Source organism: Microcebus murinus, chromosome 4, assembly GCF_040939455.1.
Source record: "Microcebus murinus isolate Inina chromosome 4, M.murinus_Inina_mat1.0, whole genome shotgun sequence".
Lineage (NCBI taxonomy): Eukaryota > Metazoa > Chordata > Mammalia > Primates > Cheirogaleidae > Microcebus > Microcebus murinus.
The window spans coordinates 17,716,765-17,738,367 of NC_134107.1; the positions used below are offsets into that span (position 1 = coordinate 17,716,765).

At 37.4% G+C, this 21,603-nt stretch overlaps 1 protein-coding gene across 1 annotated transcript; it reads left to right on the plus strand.

Annotated features, from left to right (window-relative positions):
• The first annotated feature begins 19,740 nt into the window (after window positions 1-19,740).
• On the plus strand, window positions 19,741-20,670 carry LOC142870454 (olfactory receptor 5AK3-like). Its single transcript, XM_076001258.1, has one exon. It carries the CDS (start codon window positions 19,741-19,743, stop codon window positions 20,668-20,670), a length of 930 nt encoding a protein of 309 aa, XP_075857373.1.
• Window positions 20,671-21,603: the final 933 nt, after the last annotated feature.

Genomic DNA, 21,603 nt, shown 5'->3' on the forward strand with positions numbered 1-21,603 from the left:
TTAAGGGAAAATATAAAAACAAAAATAACTGATAGATCAAGAAAGGAAGTTGATGTTTTTTCCTTTGATTAAATTCATATTAAACAAGGAAAACCAGTTTTTAAAATTATCCTACCAACTCAGTAGTGAACTTCTACTCAATGGTAATCTTTGGTTGGCCAGTCTCGGTGGTGCCTTTTCTATTTATAGTTTAAGAATGTGTATTTGCAAGGTCCAGACTTTGTCCTGAAGTGCAATTCTAGCAAGAGGCATTTGTTTTCCTGTGTTTATCCTGGCATGAAAAATAAACCACTTTTTCAGATGCCACTACTATTGCACCTCTCACTTTATAAGTAGTTCTTTCACAGGAAGGAACTCTACTGAAATAGTTTCATTAAATTCTTCTCCTATTTCTGTGTAGAGAGTATTTGGACTCGTTCACCTTGTAGATATAAGCTATTACTAAATTTGATTTTCCACTTTCACATTCAAGCAAATCTTTTGTTTTCAATTTGAGAATCATTCCTTTCTTACTCTTCACTTCTATCTTCAATGCTAGAAGTTGGCTTTCTTCACAGGACAATTTTTAAAATCACAATCCCCTCCCCCCCAAAAAAAGAGATTCATCCCTTTATATGAGTTACAGTATTCACAATGAAGATAAAACAGCAAAGCTTAATAATCACTAGTTAAGTGATCCTCTTTGAACATACAGAGAGATAAGTCATGATATAAAAAATTAAAGATGGTGGCATATGGTAAGTCTGGCAAGATTGCCTGAGGACCTCAATATTCTTGGGGAGCATGTGTTCGAAGTAGGAATAACAAGCTTATCTCACAAACTGCCAAATGACAATGGTTTTTTTTTTTTTTTTCTTATAAACTTCCATTATCCCCCTACTGATGTAAAGAATTTAGTGTTAATCATTTAGGGTCCATGTCTGTGCTGGGAGCCTCCATGTCTAGCCATTTTAGCTGGAAGGACAGAGCCTGCGAATTAACCACAAATTAGTCACACAGCACAGCAATTAGTTAGAGTCACAAACTTCTTAATACTGGGCAGCTCTTCTGTAGGTTCCCTGCTGCCATTTTCCATTTTTATAGGTCAAACAGGATGCCTTTTTCTATCTCAATTTTGTTTTAACACATTTTTACATGTTAATAGACATTATGAACATCTTGCTTTTTAATTTTTTTCCTTTCTTTGTTTTTTAAATTTTCAGCTCTTCAAAGGAAGGAACCATGTTTTCTAATGTTTACCAACAGCCTATCACATTCAAATTCAAAGTGCATATTTCCTGCCTGTCCTGTGTTATTTTCTAACACTCACAACTTGCAAGAGCTGCTCAGCTTTCTACTTTAGAGGAATTTTCCTTCACATTTGGAATCCTTTCCCTGGTCTCCTTTGTCTTTCTGTAATTCTCCCCTCCACATGATGAGCTGCTCAGATGATGTATATATTTTCTGGTTTCAGCTCCCTGGAGAGGGTAGTTTATTTTCCACTCTGATTGCTCTTCTTGCAAGGGTCTATCCACACTACTCTGACCTTTCTCTTTGGGGTGAAGAAAGGGGTCACTGCACTAAATAGACCATAGCTAAATGTTTTGCCTGGGCTGGGGAGCAGAAGAGAGAAGAAAATTATAAATCTAGGCACAATGACAGTTTTTGTCTGTCAAACTCTTACCAGGATCAAACTTTGTGTATCCTTGTGCAGTGATGTCCATGCCTACTTTGTTTCTGTAGCCTGTTATTGAAGTGTGATTTCATCCCTGACGATTCTGGAATTGCTGCTGGGCAGAGCCCGGCTGAATGCTTCACAGTCCCTGTAAAAACCTTGGGCTAGGAAACAGTTTGTTCAGGAGTAAAGTCATTAGAATAGAATTTAGTCTTCTTCTCCGGACGCTTTGCAGTGACTAGGAAAAGGAACAGAGAGACAAGCAGCCACCAGATCTCCATCTTCAACTCCTCAGTATTGACATTTAGTCCATGTCCTCTGGGCTTCCCAGTGAGTCAGAGGGTGGGTGTCAACCACCGTGTGACTGTGACCATTCCCTTTATGGCCTCCTGTGCCGTGTAGGAGGGAACCCGGGTGTTGCAGTCTCTGACACGTAGCCAGGGTGGCTATGGAGTGGGGATGGCATTTACTCATCTCCACTTGCAAGTCCTCCTTGAGTTTTATTCCTCAGTTCTGCATCCTGTTTTGCATGAGATTCACATCTTCTATTCCCAAGTTATGTTTACATTCAAGTAGCAGCTGGCTCCTTGGCATAGGGATAATTCCCAAAATCATTTAATGAGTCCTGACTGTATATTGCTCAATCAAAAACTCAGCTCTCCTGTTTCTTGTTTTTGTGGTTGGAGAATGGCGTACCATTGTGGTTTTTCAAGTCAGGACCTGAATTGCTAACTTGTCATTCCAAATCCTAGTTGCAGTCCATCCTCATATACATTGTTTCTATGACAGAGAGTCAGTTTTTCAGAGAAGCAGCGTTTTATTGGATTCAAGTCCATCAAGAGCCATTAGAAGAGGGCCTTGCAAATTATCAAAAATAGAGGAATTTCTGGTCCTGTGCATCTTTGTGCTGACCACTTTGTGTTCTAATCATGACTCAAAGTCCTTTCCATTTCTACCATTGAAAGTTTGTAACATGAATCCATGCAATCTGGGTAGAAAGCAATTTATACCAGTAGCTCCAAAGCTTAATATGAACCTGACTGCATATTAATTAGCAGCCAAGGCCCAGAGTATCCAGCCTTAACCATGGCAGATCAAAAGGTTTCATCTGTGGCAGGGAGGGAGGCAGCAATTCTCCTTCTTATGCTCAACAGTTATTGAGGGTGAAGAGAGAAACCTCTGGCTCCAGCAACAGAGATGAGAGTGGTCGGCCATGAGTTGAATGTGCCAGTGATTGTCACAACTAAGTCTGGCTCCAGGAAGAAGAGTAGTTATTGAGTTTGGTCTTGTAGCCTAATTTAGGCTGTGTGACCAGATAGATGTAAAAGACTTCTCCTCGGATAAAACTGTGGCTCTCCAGAGCCCACGTTATCTTGTGTGCATCTTGCTAGTTCATGATTCAGGTACAAAGCACATCCTAATAAACTGAGAAAGGGTCTGGAAGCCAGCCCTGGAAGTCTTGGCCCTGTCTGACGTTTGACTGCGCTTTCTTTTTTTCTGCTTTATTGTAGCCTTTGTCTTTATTAAGGGTGTACCTGTGGAGTCCCATGAGTCATTTCAGCTTTCCAACCCTCCGTAATTAATGCATTATATTAGTTTTGTTTTCACTCTGGAACATGATACAGTAAAATGTCTGTAGGTATTCTCAGCTCACATCTCAAGTGTCTTAGGTGTAGCTGGACAAAGTCAAATGGAAGTAGACAAAGTCAGCCATTGAGCAACCCAAATATCAGATTTTCAATTCTCCTCTTCCATTCACACTCCCTTCTCCCTATCTCCCTTGGGTTTAGCATGCCTTCATAATTTTTCCTATCATTGCCTTCCCAGAGGTGCTGTTTTGAGAAACCTTCTTAATTCTCCTTTACCTTATCCCCATTAAATAAAATGTTTTTAGTCCTCTGTAGTAGAAGACTATTTTTACAAAACTGCTATGACATAGCACATACTATTAAATCATTTTCTCACCTGATATACACTGTGAAATCTAAGAAGACAGCCAACCTGTGTTATCTTAATCATTTTCAACTCCTAGCACAGTCTGATGAAAGTAGGCACTCATTCAATACATTATCAAAATAAAATCAATGAATTAACAAATAGTTCTTTAGAGAAAAAGAAGTTGTTGAAGAGTTATTCAAGTGTTGACTGACTGGTAACATATCTCACAGGTATATTTGCATTTCAGATGGAACATGTGGATAAAACCTTAAGCTAAAGTGCTGCTATTTTAATCATGGCTTGTCAAACATTGCCAATCTCTAGGTGTCTCAGGTGGATCAGCTGTTTGCATGTATTTTAAAGTGGCAACACCTGGTACTTACACAAAAACGTCAAATGATGCCACATAGATTACTATGACCATAAATCTACTTTTGAACCTGGAATGGTCAGTGAATATTCATCTAGTTTAAGTTTAGATCCCTGGTACCCCCAGTCAAACCTATTATTTTATTGATGTCATTTCTAACATGGCATCAGTGTCCACTATGGGCAGCCTGGAGTTCTGCCACCAAATAGTTGCATGACTATGAGTCAGATTGCTTGTGTGAAACCTTCATTTCCTTATTTGTAAAATAAGAGGTTGGAATCTATAATCTCTGAAGTGTCCATCAGCTGAATGTTTTATGTGACCATGAGTAAATTAATCACTCATTTATACTTGACCAGAAGAAGTGCTTTGTGTGAAACTAGTGAGATCAGCCACCTTTCACTGTTTTGGTAAATGGAAGGAAGGAGTCATATATGGAAGATTAACAAATAGTATTTAATTGGAAAAAAAATGTGTTACATTTTTAGTTGTCATTTTATTTGACCTAAACAATATTATACCAAACTTGCTTCCCCTTGGAATATACTTCACTACTTGTGTTATGGCAATGTGTACAACTAGTGTTACAGCCCTTGTGGAACAGCTAGTGTTACAGCTCTTGACCAGGGAAAGAACCGGGTAGCACACGAAGAGTCGGAGAGCAGTCTTTATTCTTCCAGCAGGCACAGCCCACCTCTGACTTCTGCCCCTCCTTCCTTGTTCTCCTCCTGCATTTATATCCTTGGTAGGACTCCAAAAAGCGTCCAATGAGCAACAAGCTTTAACATCCAATGAGCAATAGGCTTTAACATCCAATGAACAACAGGGGGATTCAAAAAGTACCCAATCAGGATTGCGCAGCCAGCTCAGCTGGATTGCAGGCCTGGACAGCAGGGGCTGCAGGGGGGTGGGGGCCCCACCCAGCGCAGGCCCATGGGGATGCAGAGCGACCCGGAGGCGGCAAGCTGCCTTCCAGCACACCACGCTTTCCCCGTCACTTGTTCTTAGTATTCTTTCTGACATCATCTAATTATCTGATTGCTCATATGGCTGGGAAAGAGACTACATGGAAATTTAATAGCTTTCATTAAGTCTATGAAGTATGCACTCTTTATTTCCATCCATGCAGAAGACAAAACTAGGAGCATATATATAAGAAAAACTGAATAGTCCCCAAGCAGATGAGTTGATATTTGAAAGGTAAGTCCTGTGGACTTCAGGTGTCACAAGAGGAAGCTAAGTGGTTGCCAAATATCTTGCAAAACATATTTATATTTGAGAATTCTAGTGCAGAATGTAGTTACATTTCCAAGTACAAATGTTTATCTCAAGTGTATTTGGACTTATGGGTGCTGAATGGAGCCAAAGAATATCACAAGATGATACCTAAAATGTCCCCAAGCTCACAAGAGAATGATACATAAAAACAGAGTGTCAGGTATCCTAGGTATGTAGTTTCCATAGACATGGATATTCATATGGGCCTGATTTATTCTGGCTCCCTGAGAAAATTCTACACTGGATGAGGGGGCGTGTATACAGTAGTTTGAAGCTTGCATGTGGACATGAAATGGGTAAGGGAGCTGTTGCTATAATTTGAATATTTGGTAGCCTCTGGCTCAGCTGCTCTAAGAATGACACTGCAGAGTTTCTTGCTCCATATTCTTCTTACTCTTTACTCTGTTTTCAGAGTTTTTTTTTTTTTCATGGTTTCATTCGTCAAGCTCCTCCTCTAATGGATTTGCTGTTTAGATAAGGCAGCAATGTAATCTTATTCCTGTAGAGTGTAATAGAACAGATCTTTCAAAGTAACTTTGTATATTTTTGTTTTCAATTATTTTTCAGTTACTTATGGTTTTATTCTAATAATGGGCAATCCTTATTTCCTTTTATTTCAAAGATTTGCTTTGGCAGGGGGGTAGGGGCTGTGGGCGTGGAGATGAGGCACCTTAATATTACTCTCATGAACTACTCATTATTTTTTACTTTATAAACACCAGAATGATTTACTACTTACATCTTAAGTGCAGTAATACTCCTTAGGTTTTTAAAAGGTTGTTTTGGTTCTGCAAATCAACTAACATTAAGGTTTCAGGAGCAATCTGTTGTGAGAGATTCTGTTTGTTCCTAGTTCACAACAGACTTCATAATGGGGATATTGGAAGCTTACAGAGGAAGAGTAGACACTATGCTATGGTCTGGATATTGATGATCGAGTTTTAGGTTTTCTGTTGTGATTTTGAACAGGGAGAGGTTCTTTCAACAGGGAGAGGAAAACATTTGCAAACAGGAAATCAGTACAGCTGACATCTTTGTATGTGCAGGTGCTGCCACCTGTTGGTCCTTTCTTGTCAATGGCCAGGTTTTGAAGGCTATTTCAGGAAGCTCGATTCAGCAGGATCTAGACTTCCCGCTTCTCTTGGTATCTTAGGAGGCTTCCTGCCTTTTTGTTATGGGTGGGAATCAGGAAGGCATGTATTCTAGTTCTAACAATGCCACTAACTTGCTCTGTGACCTTGGCAAAGTCATAACTACTTTGGATGGTGGTAGTTTCTCCTTTGCAAAATAGTGGAAAAAATTGATCATGATAGCCTAGTATTTTTTTGTGATTATGTTTGTTAAATACTTTAGATGTCTTATATGATTAAAGTAAAACAATTATATCCCATTGCTTTTAAGAAAACTGTGGCAAAGAGAGAGCAAGTAACCTGCTTGATAAATGGAAGAACTGGGATTTGAACTTGGAAAATTCTTACTCAAGAACACATATCTTTAAACATTATGCTCAATATGTTTTACAAGCTCTGGTTTTTCTACTTCTGTTCTGAATAAATTAATTATGACAATAGCTAATGTTTATTAACAACTCACTACTTGACAATGCACTAAGATTTTTACATATGTTCCCTCACGTAGTCGTTGTTATAATCCTATGAGGAAGATTCCCATTTTATGGACCAGGACACTAAGGCTTAGATTCACTGACACCAATATGATAGCATCAGTTAAGAAAGTGTGCAAGAATGGCACTTGAAAAAAATATGTATATAAATGAGTGCTTTTTATTTCTTTTAAAAAATATGCCAGGCATTGTAGAGGGGGAAGATACCGAGTTTATTCTTGTATAGATCCAGTCCTCAATAGGAATTCTACCTAGTACAGAGCTGTGCCTTGTAATATGGTTTTGTTTTTTGTTTTTGTTTTAAGAGACAGAGTCTCGCTCTGTTGCCCTGGCTGGAGTGAAGTCACTCGATCACAGCTCACTGCAACTTTGACCTCTGGGCTCAAGTGATTCTCCTGCCTCAGCCTCCCCAGTAGCTAGGACTACAGGCACACATCACCGTGCCCAGCTAATTTTTCTCATCTTTTGTAGAGATGAGATCTGGCTGTGTTGTCCAGGCTGGTCTCAAACTACTGATTCTCCTGACTCAGCCTTCCAAATTGCTGAGATTACAGGTATAAGCCATCATGTCCAGCTATTATATGTACTTATGATGTTTGATATAAGATGTAATGTTTTCTAAGCAAATAAACAGGGCCTCTCCATTGTTTTACAAGAGAAAGAATGGCCCTGATTCCTGCTAAGAGCATCAAAGTTCTGATAGTGAGAAAGCCCAGACTAAAACATCAAAGATTCCAGTGTCTGGGGGTATGACACCAATCTGGGCATAGATGAAGCCTCATGGCAGAGGTGACAGTAAACTGAACCTTGAAGAACTGATGCTCTGAGTAAGTACAGAGCCCAGTGTATTTTGGCTTGGGACAGGATCTTCATAGAGCTTCCTCTAACTTGCCTGAGTTTTACCTATTGTATCCCAGTTTTTTTGTTTTTATTCCTAATGGCATATACGATTTCTTCTTTCTATACATCAATAAGAATGATGCTACTAATAATTCTTAAAGGTCCAGGGAGGTTGGCAATCTCTTTTGACTTGAAAAAGTTTATTTTTCTCCTTTTCATTTGTCCAAATTGTAGTCCACTGCTGTGCATGCTGAAGTCTGGGGTCTCCCACTATGAGAAATTTGATATTTTTAGCAGGAATCAGGGCCATTCGTTCTCTCATAAAACAGTGGGGAGGCCCTGCTTATTTACTCAGAAAATATTACACCTTAATTACATAGTGATTAAGCACATCAGGTCTAGATGTCTATTGTCTTAGTTGGTTCAGATGCTATAACAAATGTACCAGGAGACTAGGTGGCTTAAACAACAAACATTTAATTCTAACAGTTCTGAATGTCTGTGGCCCCACCCCCTAATGCCATCACGTTGGGGCATAGGATTTCAACATAGGAATTTGGGGGGGACACAAACATTCATTCCAAAATGTCTGCATTTATGGATATAACTCCTTTAGCATTCATTGAAATCATTAATTAGGGATGTTGGGGGAGTTAACCAAAAGTCTATTTTAAGAACTTTTAAATTTGATTTTAAATAACAAAAGTAATTATGCTTGTCATAAATCTTTGTGAAATATATCTAAGCAGAAAAAAAGAGAATAAATCTGTGCTTTTACCAAACAGAAATAACTATTTAAATATTTAATTATTTTAAAATGTGCATCTTTCTTTCCCCCCAAGATATAAGGCCAAATGTAGGTAGTACAACACAAGGCATATTTTAATGCTTAAATATCACACACTCATATACACACACATTCAAACATAGACACATATACGGACACAAGCTTAGTTCCATTGTAGCTGTCAGTGAAAGGTAGTCTGCACACACTTTGTGAGAGATTTAGGAACTATCCTATCAAAAGAAAAAGAACAGAGGTGTTTTGTTTCTTCATAACCATCTAAGCTTTATGTTTTTATATTTTTGCTATTCAGTCCAGGGTGGTTTCCTAGTCTGTTTCTTAAAAGCAGAACCTGAAACAAGGATTTGAGTTTGAATAATTTATTTGGGAGGTGAAGAAAGCACCAATACAGGAGAGAGGAAATTAGACAAGGAAGAGAAGGTGCCAATAAAAGGCAGCTAATACTGTGAGCAACTGGTGCTTAATATAGTTCAAGGGTTTGTACAAGACATAGTCTCAGAGTTAACCCATCTGAGCAGTGAGGGAGCTGGGATACTTGTACACCAATTCTCATCAGTCATACAGTGACGGCTGCTCTTGGGGTCATTAGTTACCCAGCACACTGGGCCTGCCAGGCAGGTGGCAGTGAATGACTTCAGGCAAAGAAATTCAGGGTCCATCAGTCTTAAATCTGCAATACGGGAAACACAAACCAAGTGGGTTTTTGTGTATAATCATCATAGGGACTACTTCTGCTTCCATCTCATGGATCCCACACCCACTTATTCCAGCTATCAAGGACACAGCACACCCTATAATTACCACTGGTTCAAAGTATATAGAATATCTTAAAAAACACTATCCTAATAATGCTAGGCATCACCCCCAAACTGTTATCCTAACACTACTCATGTGGCCAATTGCTTCTGGATGGCATGGCATAGAGGAGAGCCTATTTGGTTTCATGCTCATGTGCTTATTGCTCCTTTCTCACCATGAACTGTATCCCTTGGTCTGAGAGGTTAGGTGGAATTCCATGATGATATATCAAACACTCTGTGAGTGTTTAGATTATAGTAACAGACAAAGAGTCATATGGAAAAATCCATACCTGCAATTTGTGTTAGCCCAGTGAGATCAAAACAGGGCTTCCTCCAATGTGGAAGGGGTCTGCTATGATCAACTTAACAAGGTGTAGCTCAGGGAATGAGATCTTCAAAAGATGGAACCATACTGTAGGCCCTGAATCAGTCTTCTCTGCTGACAAGGTGAATATTAGGCATCAGCAACATCCACAGCATCAGCAAGGCCTTGGTGAAAGAGAGCCCCTGCTTTTGGGTTTATAGATAGCCTCCATCCCTGTCACCATGTTTGCTCTGGTCATGGGTCCACTGGGCTAGGGCTGAGGTGATTGAGGACAAAGGCAGGCTGACATCAACTGGTAGAGTCATCTTGTCTACTTGTTCAGTACCTTTTCCAAGGAGTAGTATTGGCATTGATATAAGAGAAAAAGATCTGCATATGTTGTGCACATGCCCATAGTTACATCAACATGCTTATCACCCAGATCTCTTTGTCTCTGATCTTGCTTTTCCAAGGTACTTGATCAACAGCCAAAACATTTGTAGCATCTCAGAAGTTTGAGTGTATTTTTCAATTAGGCCACTTCCTCTTCCACTAGTGCAGTGATTTCTTGTAGAATGTCCAGAAAATCAAGTTTCCTTCAAAGTATACTGTGTATGATAGCAGGATAGTTAAAATATCCATGTAGCAAGACTATTAATGTATACTGCTATTTCTTCGAGGTGAGTGCGAACTGGTTTGTATCCCATACGTGATAAAGACTGAAAATAAATTGAAAAGGAGGGAATATTTCCAAAGCATTTTACAAGGCTAGCATTACCCCAATATGAAAGCCAGACAAGGACACTATAAGAAAAGAAAATAACAGGCCAATATTCCTGATGAACATAGATGCAAAAATTCTCAACGAAATACCAGCAAGCCAAATTCAACAGCACATTAAATGGATCATTCACCATGATCAAGTGGGATTTGTCCCTGGAGAGCAGGGATAGTTCAACACACACAAATCTATAAATAAGATACAGCATCTTAACAAAATGAAAGAAAAAAAAGAGCATATGATCATCTCAATAGATGCAGAAAAGGCATTTGACAGAATTCAACATTCTTTCATGAAAAGAACTCCTAACAAATTAGATATATCAGAAATGTACCTCAACAGAATAAAGGGCATATATGGCAAACTTGCAACTAATATTATACTCAGTGGTGAAAACTTAAGCTTTTCGTCTAAGATTAGAGAAAGAAAAGATGCCCATTTACTACACTTCTTTTAAACATAGTACTGGAGTCCTAGCCAGAAAATTAGCAAGAAAAAGATACAAGTGGCATCCACATAGGAAAGAAAGAAGTGAATTGGTTCTGCTTGCTGAGGACATATTTTTTTTTTCCCAAAATGTTACAGCATTACAAACCTTTTGGTTACATGGATCAGTTTTATAATGCCTGAATCATGATTATAAGTGTGCTCCTCACCCGGACAATGTTCATTGTACCTGTCAGGTAGGTTTTTGCCCATCTCATCCTCCCCATCACCACTGCTTAATTTCCATTGAGTTTTACTTCTCTCTATGCACATATATGCTCATCAATTAGTTCCAGTTTAATAGTGGGTACATGTGGTGTTTGTTCTTCCATTCTTTAGATACTTCATTTAGGAGAATGGTCTCCAGTTCCATCCAGATTGTCACAAAGGCATTATGTATCTTTCATCATGGCTGAATAATACTTCAAAGTATACATATACCACATTTTATTAATCCACTCATGAATTGATGGGAATTTGGGTTGATTCCACGTATTTGCGATTGTGGATTACACTGCAATATATGTTCAAGTACAGGTGTCTTTTTGATAAAAAAGACTTCTTTTCCTTTGGGTAAATACCCAGTAGTGGGGTTGCTGGATCAAATGAAAGGTCAACTTCTGGTTCTTTGAGGAATCTCCATACTGTTTTCCTTAGAGGTTGCACTAATTTCCAGTCCCACCAACAGTGTACAAGTATTCCTTCCTCACTTCCTCCACACCAGCAGCTATTGTTTTTGGACTTTTTAATAAAAGCCATTCTGATTTGGGTAAGGTGATATCTCATTGTGGGTTTGATTTCCATTTCCCCGATGATTAGTGATATTGAGCATTTTTTTTCATATGTTTATTGGCCATTTGTCTAGTTTTGAGAAACATTTGTTCATGTAATTTGCCCCACTTTTTAATGGGTTCATTTGATTTTTCTTGCTGATTTTTTTGAGTTCTTTGTAGATTCTGGTTATTAGTCCTTTATTGGAGGTATAGCTTGTGAGTATTTTCTCCAATTCTGTAGATTGTCTGTTTTCTCTGTTAATGATTACCTTGGCTGTGCAGGAGATTTTTAATTTAATCAATTCCAAATTTTTTTTGTTGTTGTTGTTGTTTTTGTGATTGCCATTGGGGTCTTCCTCATAAATTATTTGTCTAGGTCGATATCTAGAAGAGTTTTTCCAATATTTTCTCCTAGAATTCTTATGGTTTCATGCCTTACCTTTAAGTTCTTTATCCATCTTGAATTAATTTTTGTGACTGGTGAGAGATGAATTCTGTTTCATTCTTCTGCATGTGGCTATCCAATTTTTCTGGCACCATTTACTGAATAGGGATTATTTTCCTCAGTGTATATTGTCTGCTTTTTCAAAGATCAGTTGGCTGTATGTGGATGGTTTAATATCTGGATTTTCTATTCTATTCCATTGGTCTATGTCTCTATTTTCTGCCAATATCATGATGTCTCGTTTAATAGCCTTGCAGTATTTGAAGTCTGGTAATGTGATGCCTCCTGATTTGTTCTTTTTGCTTAAGATTGCTTTAGCTATTCAGGCTCTTTTTTAGTCCCACACAAAGCATAGAATTATTTTTTTTAATATGTGAATTATAATATTGGTATTTTTTTTCTTTTCTTTCTTTTTTTTATTTCAGCATATTATGGGGGTATAAATTTTAAGGTTTCAAAAAGTGCCCTCCCACCTCCCCCCACAAGTCTGAGCTTCCAGCGTGACCATCTTCCTGATGGTGCACATCTCACTCATTATGTATGTATATACCCACCCCCCCCCCCACCTGCTCGATACCCAATTACTGTAGTTCCTACTGAGCAGCACCTAGATAATATGGGTATTTTGATGGGGATTACATGGAAGCTGTATGTCACTTTGAGTAGTATGGGCATTTTAACAATGTTGATTCTATAAATCCATGAACATGATATGTTTTTCCTCTTATTTATATCACCTGCGGTTTCTTTCCTCAGTGTTTCATAGTTTTTTTTGTAGAGAGCTTTCACCTCCTTGGTTATTCCTAGATATTTTATTTTGTTTGTTGCAATTGTGAATGGTATTTTGTCTTTGATTTGATTCTCAGCTTCTCTGTTATTGGTGTATAGCTACTGATTTGTACACATTCTTGTTAGCAATTCCATCTTCAAAGAATTTCTCTCTTTTTGGATTTTACTATAAGTAGTCAGGAGGAGCCAAACTGGTCCTCCAGCACTTTGTTAGGGAATATCCTCAGCAAAATATCCAATTCTATTTCTTTTAATTTCTTCCTTCCACAAAACCCTAGAACACAAACACAAGTCAGCAAAGTTCTTTGTCTTTTTTAACTAAGATCTCCGTTTCTCCGTTGTCCAATAATACATTGCTCATTTCCACTTGAGATCTCACCAGAAGGGCCTTTATCTTCCATATTTCTCACACCTTTTGTTTATGGTTATCTAGATATTCTCTAAGAACACAGAAACTATTTCTACAGCTCTTGTCTGTCTAAACTCTAACCAAAATTTTAAATTTAAAAGTTTAAACACATGAATCAAGGATTTTTGTTTAACATGCATCTAAACATTCTTCTATCATTTACCTATTTCCAGGTTTCAAAGAATATTCCACAATTTTAAGTATTTGTGACATCAACACCCCACTTCTTTTTTTTTTTTTTTTTTTTTTTTCTTGAGACAGAGTCTCGCTTTGTTGTCCAGGCTAGAGTGAGTGCCCGTGAGGTCAGCCTAGCTCACAGCAACCTCAAACTCCTGGGCTCAAGCAATCCTCCTGCCTCAGCCTCCCGAGTAGCTGGGACTACAGGCATGTGCCACCATGCCCGGCTAATTTTATATATATATATATATATATATATATATATATATATATATATACATATATATATATCAGTTAGCCAATTAATTTCTTTGTATTTTTATAGTAGAGACGGGGTCTCACTCTTGCTCAGGCTGGTTTCGAACTCCTGACCTCGAGCAATCCGCCCGTCTCGGCCTCCCAGAACACCCCACTTCTTATACCAATTTCTACCTTAGTCCAGGTTGCTGTAAGAAATTATCATAGACTGGGTGGCTTATAAACAACAGACACTTATTACTGATTCTAGAAGCAGGAAACCTAAGATCAGGATACCAACATGGTCAGATTCTGGTGAGGGCCCTCTTCTGGGTTTTAGACTGCCCCCAATAATGGGGGTCTAGAGAGCTCCCTGTGTTTTCTTTTATAGGAAATACATACTATTCATAACAGCTCCACTTTCATGACATAATTACCTCCCCAAATCTCTACCTCCTAAATTACCACCTTGAGATTTAAGGTTCAACAGAGGAATTTTGAGGGGATGCAGTAATTCAGTCCATAACAGCTGAGTTCTTTGAGTCATTCTAGTGAATTATTAATCATGAGGGTGAATGAGTAGTAAGAATTGTTTCTGCAGACTGCACAGTGTACTAAACTCCATGAAGGAGATCTCTAAGGCAGCAGAGAGAGGGAGCAAGGATAGTGAGATATAGAAAGAAGAAAAGCCAGGAATTGGTGAATTATGTAGCTGGTATACAATCTGGGAAACTGGAACTCTATGCCACAGGGGACTCTGATAAACTATATGGAATGTCCTTCAAAATTATTCCTCTAAAGACTGGATGTTAAGGCATTTATTCACTCCCCTAACCCATCGGTTTGAGATTACTCAAGAATCTTAGCATCCTCATACACTTGTGGTGACGCTGCTGAGTGATTTTCCAAGTTTTCAGAGATATTCCTGAGGCAGAGAAGCAGAGATATATCACAGGGAATAGGCCACTAGCAGCATAGTCAAAGCTGTTTACCTGGGACTGCAAACTAGTTCAACCTCTGTGGAAAGCAATATGCAGATGCCTTAAAGCGATACAAGTTGATCTACCATTTGATTCAGCAATCCCATTACTGGGCATCTACCCAAAAGAACAAAAGTCACTCTATGAAAAAGACACCTGCACTTGAATGTTTATAGCAGCACAATTCACAATTGCAAAGATGTGGAAACAACTAAAGTGCCCATCAATATATGAGTGGATTAATAAAACGTGGCTTACATGTACCACGGAGTACTATTCAGCTATAAGAAACAACGGTGATATAGCACCTCTTGTATATTCCTGGCTAGAGCTGGAACCCATTCTATTAAATGAAGTATCCAAAGAATGGAAAAATAAGCACCACATGTACTCACCAGCAAATTGGTATTAACTGATCAACACATAAGTGGACATATAGGCATAACATCTATCGGATGTCAGGTAGGTGGGGTGGGGAAGGAATGGGTATATACATACATAATGAGTGTGATGTGCACCAACTGGGGGATGGACATGCTTGAAGCTTTGACTTGAAGGGGTAGGGAGGGCAAGGGAAATATACATAACCTTAACATTTTGTACCCCCATAATATGCTGGAAAAAATAAAATAAAATATATAATATAAAAAATGCTGTTTACCACAGATGCACCGAAATCAAGTACTGAGGAAATACAGTACAAGATATGAAGAGTTATGGTAATTTATATAACACAGTTCTAGCAAGTGAGATGTAAGTAAGTATCTGGGGGATTTGGGGAAATCTTTTGTTTTCCTGACTGAGGATATATGTATGGTGTCAGCCTACCATCCTCACCCCTGTTTTCCCTGCTTTGAAAGGGAATGTGATGTCAAGAGCTATGGTAGACCAGTTAGATTATGACAGAACCAGTATGTGGAGAAGAATAAGAAAATCACAAAAGAGCTAGTCTTGACTCAAAAATTATTGTTATGAAGGGAAAACAAATCTCTATATTTAAGCCAAAGTAAGTTAGGTTTTCTTTTACTAGCAGTTGAATCTGTTCTTAAGACACTGGTCATGCAATAAGTAACATTGAATGTCAATTCACCTGCCTTTGACAATAACTCACATTCATATGTTTGCTAGTTAATCAAAAAGCTACAAACTCACTGAATCTAGATTTCTTCTTTCATATTGATTAAATTAGGAAGCTTAAATTGGCAGCTTTATAGCCACAGCTATTTTAAAATCTCCACATATATTACAGGAAATTTTCTGATGTCATACAGTGCAAATGGAATAAAAGTTATCTTTATGTAGGGCTGAGTTTAAAAATATATATAAATATTTAGAAAAAGAAAAGAAAGAAGAGATCAAGAGTAATTTTTCTTAAATAAACAATAGTCAATGTGATAATATAAAATTTGTTCAAAAAGCATTATATCCATTTGCACACTAGGGACCAACCATATGCTCTTAATTTAGGATCAATTTATATATATATTTCAGAAAACTATGTTTATCACTGATTGCAATATAATTAGGTAGACCTAAAAACAGGTTGCTAGATATTAATATATGAAAAAATGCTCAACCTCATTTATAGCAAGACAAAAAAGCTATTCTCTAGCAAGTCTTTTTTGTTTGTTTGTTTGTTTGTTTTTTAAAAAGAATCAGCAAGAAGGCCCTGATGACAGTAGAATGAATAAAAAAGTGTCCCCCCAAGAAACCTTAAATTTTTGTCAACATAACATAACTAGTGAATGTTGTTTTTCCCAATTCCATCTCAGTCCCTGGAACCTCGGATCTCAAGGGAGTGAATATTGATCCCTTAGGCCCCAATTGTAATATCCAACAGGGAATAACCACACAGAGAGAGACCTTGGTGTGCAATCAGCCTGCACCAGTTGCAGAAAGAGAATCCGAGAGCAACTTTGGTGTAAGTTAAACAAAGCAAATCCCATTTCAACATAAGCTGTGTATCATTGCAGCGTGTGCAGGTAATGGTGGAGCCAAGAATCAGAGCCAAAGTTCCAGCATATTTCACCCCAAGCACAGGAGGAATCACTTCATCCCTGGTGATGTAATGGAAATGGGGTGAGGGAACTGAATCAGGCACAGTGTTGCCTGGGAAAAATGTGAATGAATACATATTGATTGATTGGTTGGATGAATGAAGAATTATAATATGCCCTTAATGCAATATTTGCACATATTTTTATGACTAACTTTTGAGCATCCATTCCATACTGGCCCTGTGCTGGGAAGTGTATGTAAATGAGCTCATTGTCATTACACTTATCAATGTTTTAGTTTAAGTGGTCCCCGACCTATTCTAGTTCCTCTGACAAGTGCTTTTATTCACTGGATGTAAACTCCACTGAAAGATCTGCATTTCATACATTTTACAACAAATTTACGTGAGGAGGCAACTAACACAAACTCATTGGCCTTCAAACCTCAGTAAATGTAGAACAGAAGGGAATTATTTCTTGTTTTTTATTCCATAAGTACAGACTTATCACACTCTGCTTATTTCTCAAGGTGTTGGAAAGAACCAGAGAAGCCCATATCAACAGCAGACTTAGTTTGCTCTACTCCCCACTAATAAAGGCATGTTCTTACCTCACACCAGCCACTTAGTGTTTTGAGCTACAGCTCTGCCTGGCACTGCTGACATTAGAGAAAAGGAGTCTGTTACAGATATATTGGGGATGTGGTTTTTTTCTTTTGTGACCAATTTCTGCTATTACGCTCTCTTTAAGATGTACAAAAATATATTTTAAATAGTAATAGTTGTTAAGTAGTAACAACTACTCCTGTAGGTACCATCTAAATTCTGCAACTTGCTTTTTATCACTCAGCATTTCATTTGAGAGATTTATCCATCAGTAGATGTTGTAGCAACATATTACTAATTTATTTAATGCTTTGTATTTTTTTCTATGATTATGTTGCTATAAACATTCTTTTGTGTTTATGTATATTTCTCTCTATATTTATTCATTATACATATCAGTGTGTATACTCTTGTATATGTAGTCATCAATTTCTTTAGAATATATACCTATACTGGAAATTCTGAACCATATGGAGGCATATACTATTTTTTTCTAATATATCCAAATTTGTCTCCAACATGACCATATGAATTCACCTTCCCAGAGACATGTGTGAGTCTCTGTGACTCCAGATTCTCACCCAAACTTGGCATTTTAGACTGGTGAGCATAAAATTTTATTTCAATGAAGTATTAATATGTGATGATGTGATTACTACTGATTTATTTCTCTTTTCATACTTCTATTGATCATTTGGTTTTCACTTCTATTATTATCTGGTTTATACCCTTTGTGAATATATCCTTCCTTTGTGAATTTTTCTTTTGGGTTAATTTATAGTAATTATTTATATATACTAGACTAGAAACTAATTTTTTGACATTTATATGTATTGACAACAAATTTATCTGAGTAAATTTCCAGTCAGTATCCAGTTTTTTATTTAATGTTGATTTTTTAAATTTTAATATACTTTAATTTTTAATGTGTTGTAATTTGTACTTTTATGTCTTCTTTAAATTTTGTCTGCATACCTAAATTATTAACACAGTTGATTGTGGTATTTTATAAATAGATTTTAAAATATAAAGTTAAGCCATTTGATGCTTTAAAAATATTTAAATATTTAGGACACACACATACCTACTACTATTATCTGTTCTCTCAGCTTTCCTTTCAAAAAATAGATACTGAGAAACCACAAAAAACACTTATAAAATTATACCTGTGACACAAAGTATCACAATTGAACAAGCATCATGACCAGCAACCCACTATTGGGAGGAAATATGTTTTATTATTGCATTTGCATCTACCGAAGAAGTGGACTAGAGAAAGAAATGAACTTAATTTTTTTCAAAAGAACAAACCATAAGGCAAAAAATGATCAATTATTATTTCAAGTTTAATGATTTCTTGTCTATGAAGGATACCATAGACAAAGTTAATAGATGACAGAATGTTTGAAGATCTTTATCAACAACTTACAAGAGACACAAACCTAGGATTAATGAAGAACATTTGTAGATGATCTCAGTAGAAATATTTGCAAAGAATATGAACAGGCAAATTATAGAAAACTAGAATCCTAAAATTCTAAGACAACGATCACATTCATTTGTATTAATAGTTAGGAAAAATAAAAATGAGGTATCACATCATAGCTGTTTACTTGGCCCACCCGCCAAAATCAGTAAAATACCAGTGTTCACAAGGAAGTGAGGATATGGGAATTCCCACACACGGCCACTAGGGGTGTACACTGATGCATCCCTTATAGAAACTGCTATGGCAATACTTGGTCAAGTTAAATGTGGACAGATTCCGAGATTCAACAATTTTATTCCCAAGAATATGCACGAGAGAAATTTTCACACTAAGGTATTTGTATTGGAAACCAGTTGTAGGCAATCTGCTATCTATTAATATCACCAGGGTACACCAAATCAGGATTTATGAAAGGAACGTGATCACTGGAATAAACACTTGGATAAATATTTCCCTAGAGAACTCCACACAGCCATGATTGAGGATGGCCATGGCAGTTAGTAAGAAGGGGACAAGGGGAAAATGAGAATACAGAGATAAGTTGAAACAAGATCAGATAGAACCCTAAGGAGAAGTCAGTATTTTCAGATATAAAATTACTATTTAGGCAAATTGGGATACTTTAATTTAAATACATAATGCATAAAAGAAAGTATAATTAAATAAAATGATGATTCATAGATTTGTTAACTGATATATTTATGAAATGCCAATCAGAGACTGCTCGATGATTATTTGTTCAAACTGTATATTAAATTCTAAGTCCAATTTGGGTGTCAACTTTCAGCCTTTAAAATCAAAGTCAATTTTGTCACAGAGGTATACTCTAACCCCACTATGAAACCAATTATTATATCATTTCCAATTCCGGGATAAATTAAAGGATCAAAATGATCGCAGTTTTTTTCTCTTTCTTCTTTCTTTGCATATTTTTAGCTCATATTTAATCTATGCTAGCCATGGAACAAAACAATGGCACTGAAGTGACTGAATTCATTCTTCTGGGATTTGTTGGTCAACACAAGTATTGGCATATCCTCTTTATGGTATTTCTAGTGATCTATGTGGCCACCCTAGTGGGTAATATTGGAATGATGCTACTCATCAGGACTGATTCTTCCCTTCACACCCCCATGTACTTCTTCCTCCAACACTTGGCATTCGTTGATCTCTGCTACACGTCTGCTATCACTCCCAAGATGTTGAAAAACTTCATAGGCACAAAACAATCCATCTCATTCATAGGGTGTATGGTGCAATTACTAGTCTACGGCACTTTTGCAACAACTGATTGCTACCTCCTGGCTGCTATGGCAGTAGACCGTTATGTGGCCATCTGCAACCCACTCCGCTATCCAGTTGTCATGTCCCAGAGACTCTGCATTCAGCTGTTAGTTGGTTCATATGTCATGGGTTTCCTAAATGCCTCTGTAAACACAGGTTTTACCTTTTCTTTGAACTTTTGCAAATCCAATACAATTAATCACTTTTTCTGTGATGAACCTCCAATTCTTGCCCTGTCATGCTCCAGTATCGACTTCAACATTTTGCTACTCTCAGTATTTGTGGGATGGAACTTGATGTGCACCGTAATGGTGGTCATCTTTTCCTACATATATATCCTGGCTGCCATCCTGAGGATATCTTCTGCTGCAGGGAGGAAAAAAGCCTTCTCCACGTGTGCCTCCCATCTGACAGCAGTCACCATTTTCTACGGGACTCTCTCTTACATGTATCTACATCCTCATACCGATGAGTCTCAAGAGCAGGAAAAAGTGGCCACTGTGTTTTACGGCATCATTATCCCCATGTTAAACCCCTTGATATATAGCCTGAGAAACCAAGATGTGATTGAAGCCCTGAAAAGGATGGGTAAGAAGTGTTTCTAAGTTGACCCTCAATTTCTATTTTAACATAGTTCAACAACCAAACCAACAATGTTCTCTTATTTCTCAACCTCATAAAATGTAACAAATGTTTGTGAAACACGAAGACAGTATGTAAGTATGTCAGTAGCATATGAAAAATATAGAAAACATCTTCAATGATTAATTAAACTTCTAATTCATGTATTTCTTAAAGAAAATGCATTTGAAAAGATATATTTGAAATTAATTTTGTCCAGTTTGATGAGCTTTTTTTAAATGTCTGCCATCAGAAAAAAAAGTAAAGTTAATAAAAAAGAAGTGCATAATCAATGTTGTATAAGTACTTTCAACAAATAGAGTATATAGAGTCAAGGTGAGGGAAATCTTTTTGATCTTCTCTTCAGAGAAACTGCTACTCATGCTATGTCTCTACTGCAAAACTATTTCTTATTGTAGAGTAAAATTTGAAAGACGATTTCTTTGGATAATATGTTTAGAAAAGAAGAGGAAGGCAGGGAGTAGTGGCTCATGCCTGTAATCCTAGCTCTCTGGGAGGCCAAGGTGGGAGGATCATTCAAGGTCAGGAGTTTGAGACCAGCCTGAGCAATAGTAAGACCCTGACTCTACTAAAAATAGAAAGAAATTAGCTGGACAACTAAAAATATATAGGAAAAATTAACTCGGCATGGTGGCACATGCCTGTAGTCCCAGCTACTCAGGAGGTTGAGGCAGAAGGATTCCTTGAGCCCAGGAGTTTGAGGTTGCTGTGAGCTGGGCTGATGCCACAGCACTCTAGCCCGGGGGACAGAGCAAGACTCTGTCTCAAAAAAAAAAAAAAAAAAAAAAAAAGGAAGAAAGAAAGAAAAGACAATTGAGTAAATTCTCATAGATATTGGGGCATTAGGGAACAATTCCGTCTTTTCCTTAGTTTCTCAAACAAATTAGGAAATTGAC

Coding starts and splice junctions, on each gene's coding strand:
- LOC142870454 (XM_076001258.1), top strand. CDS start 19,741: ATGGAACAAAACAATGGCACTGAAGTGACTGAATTCATTCTTCTGGGA.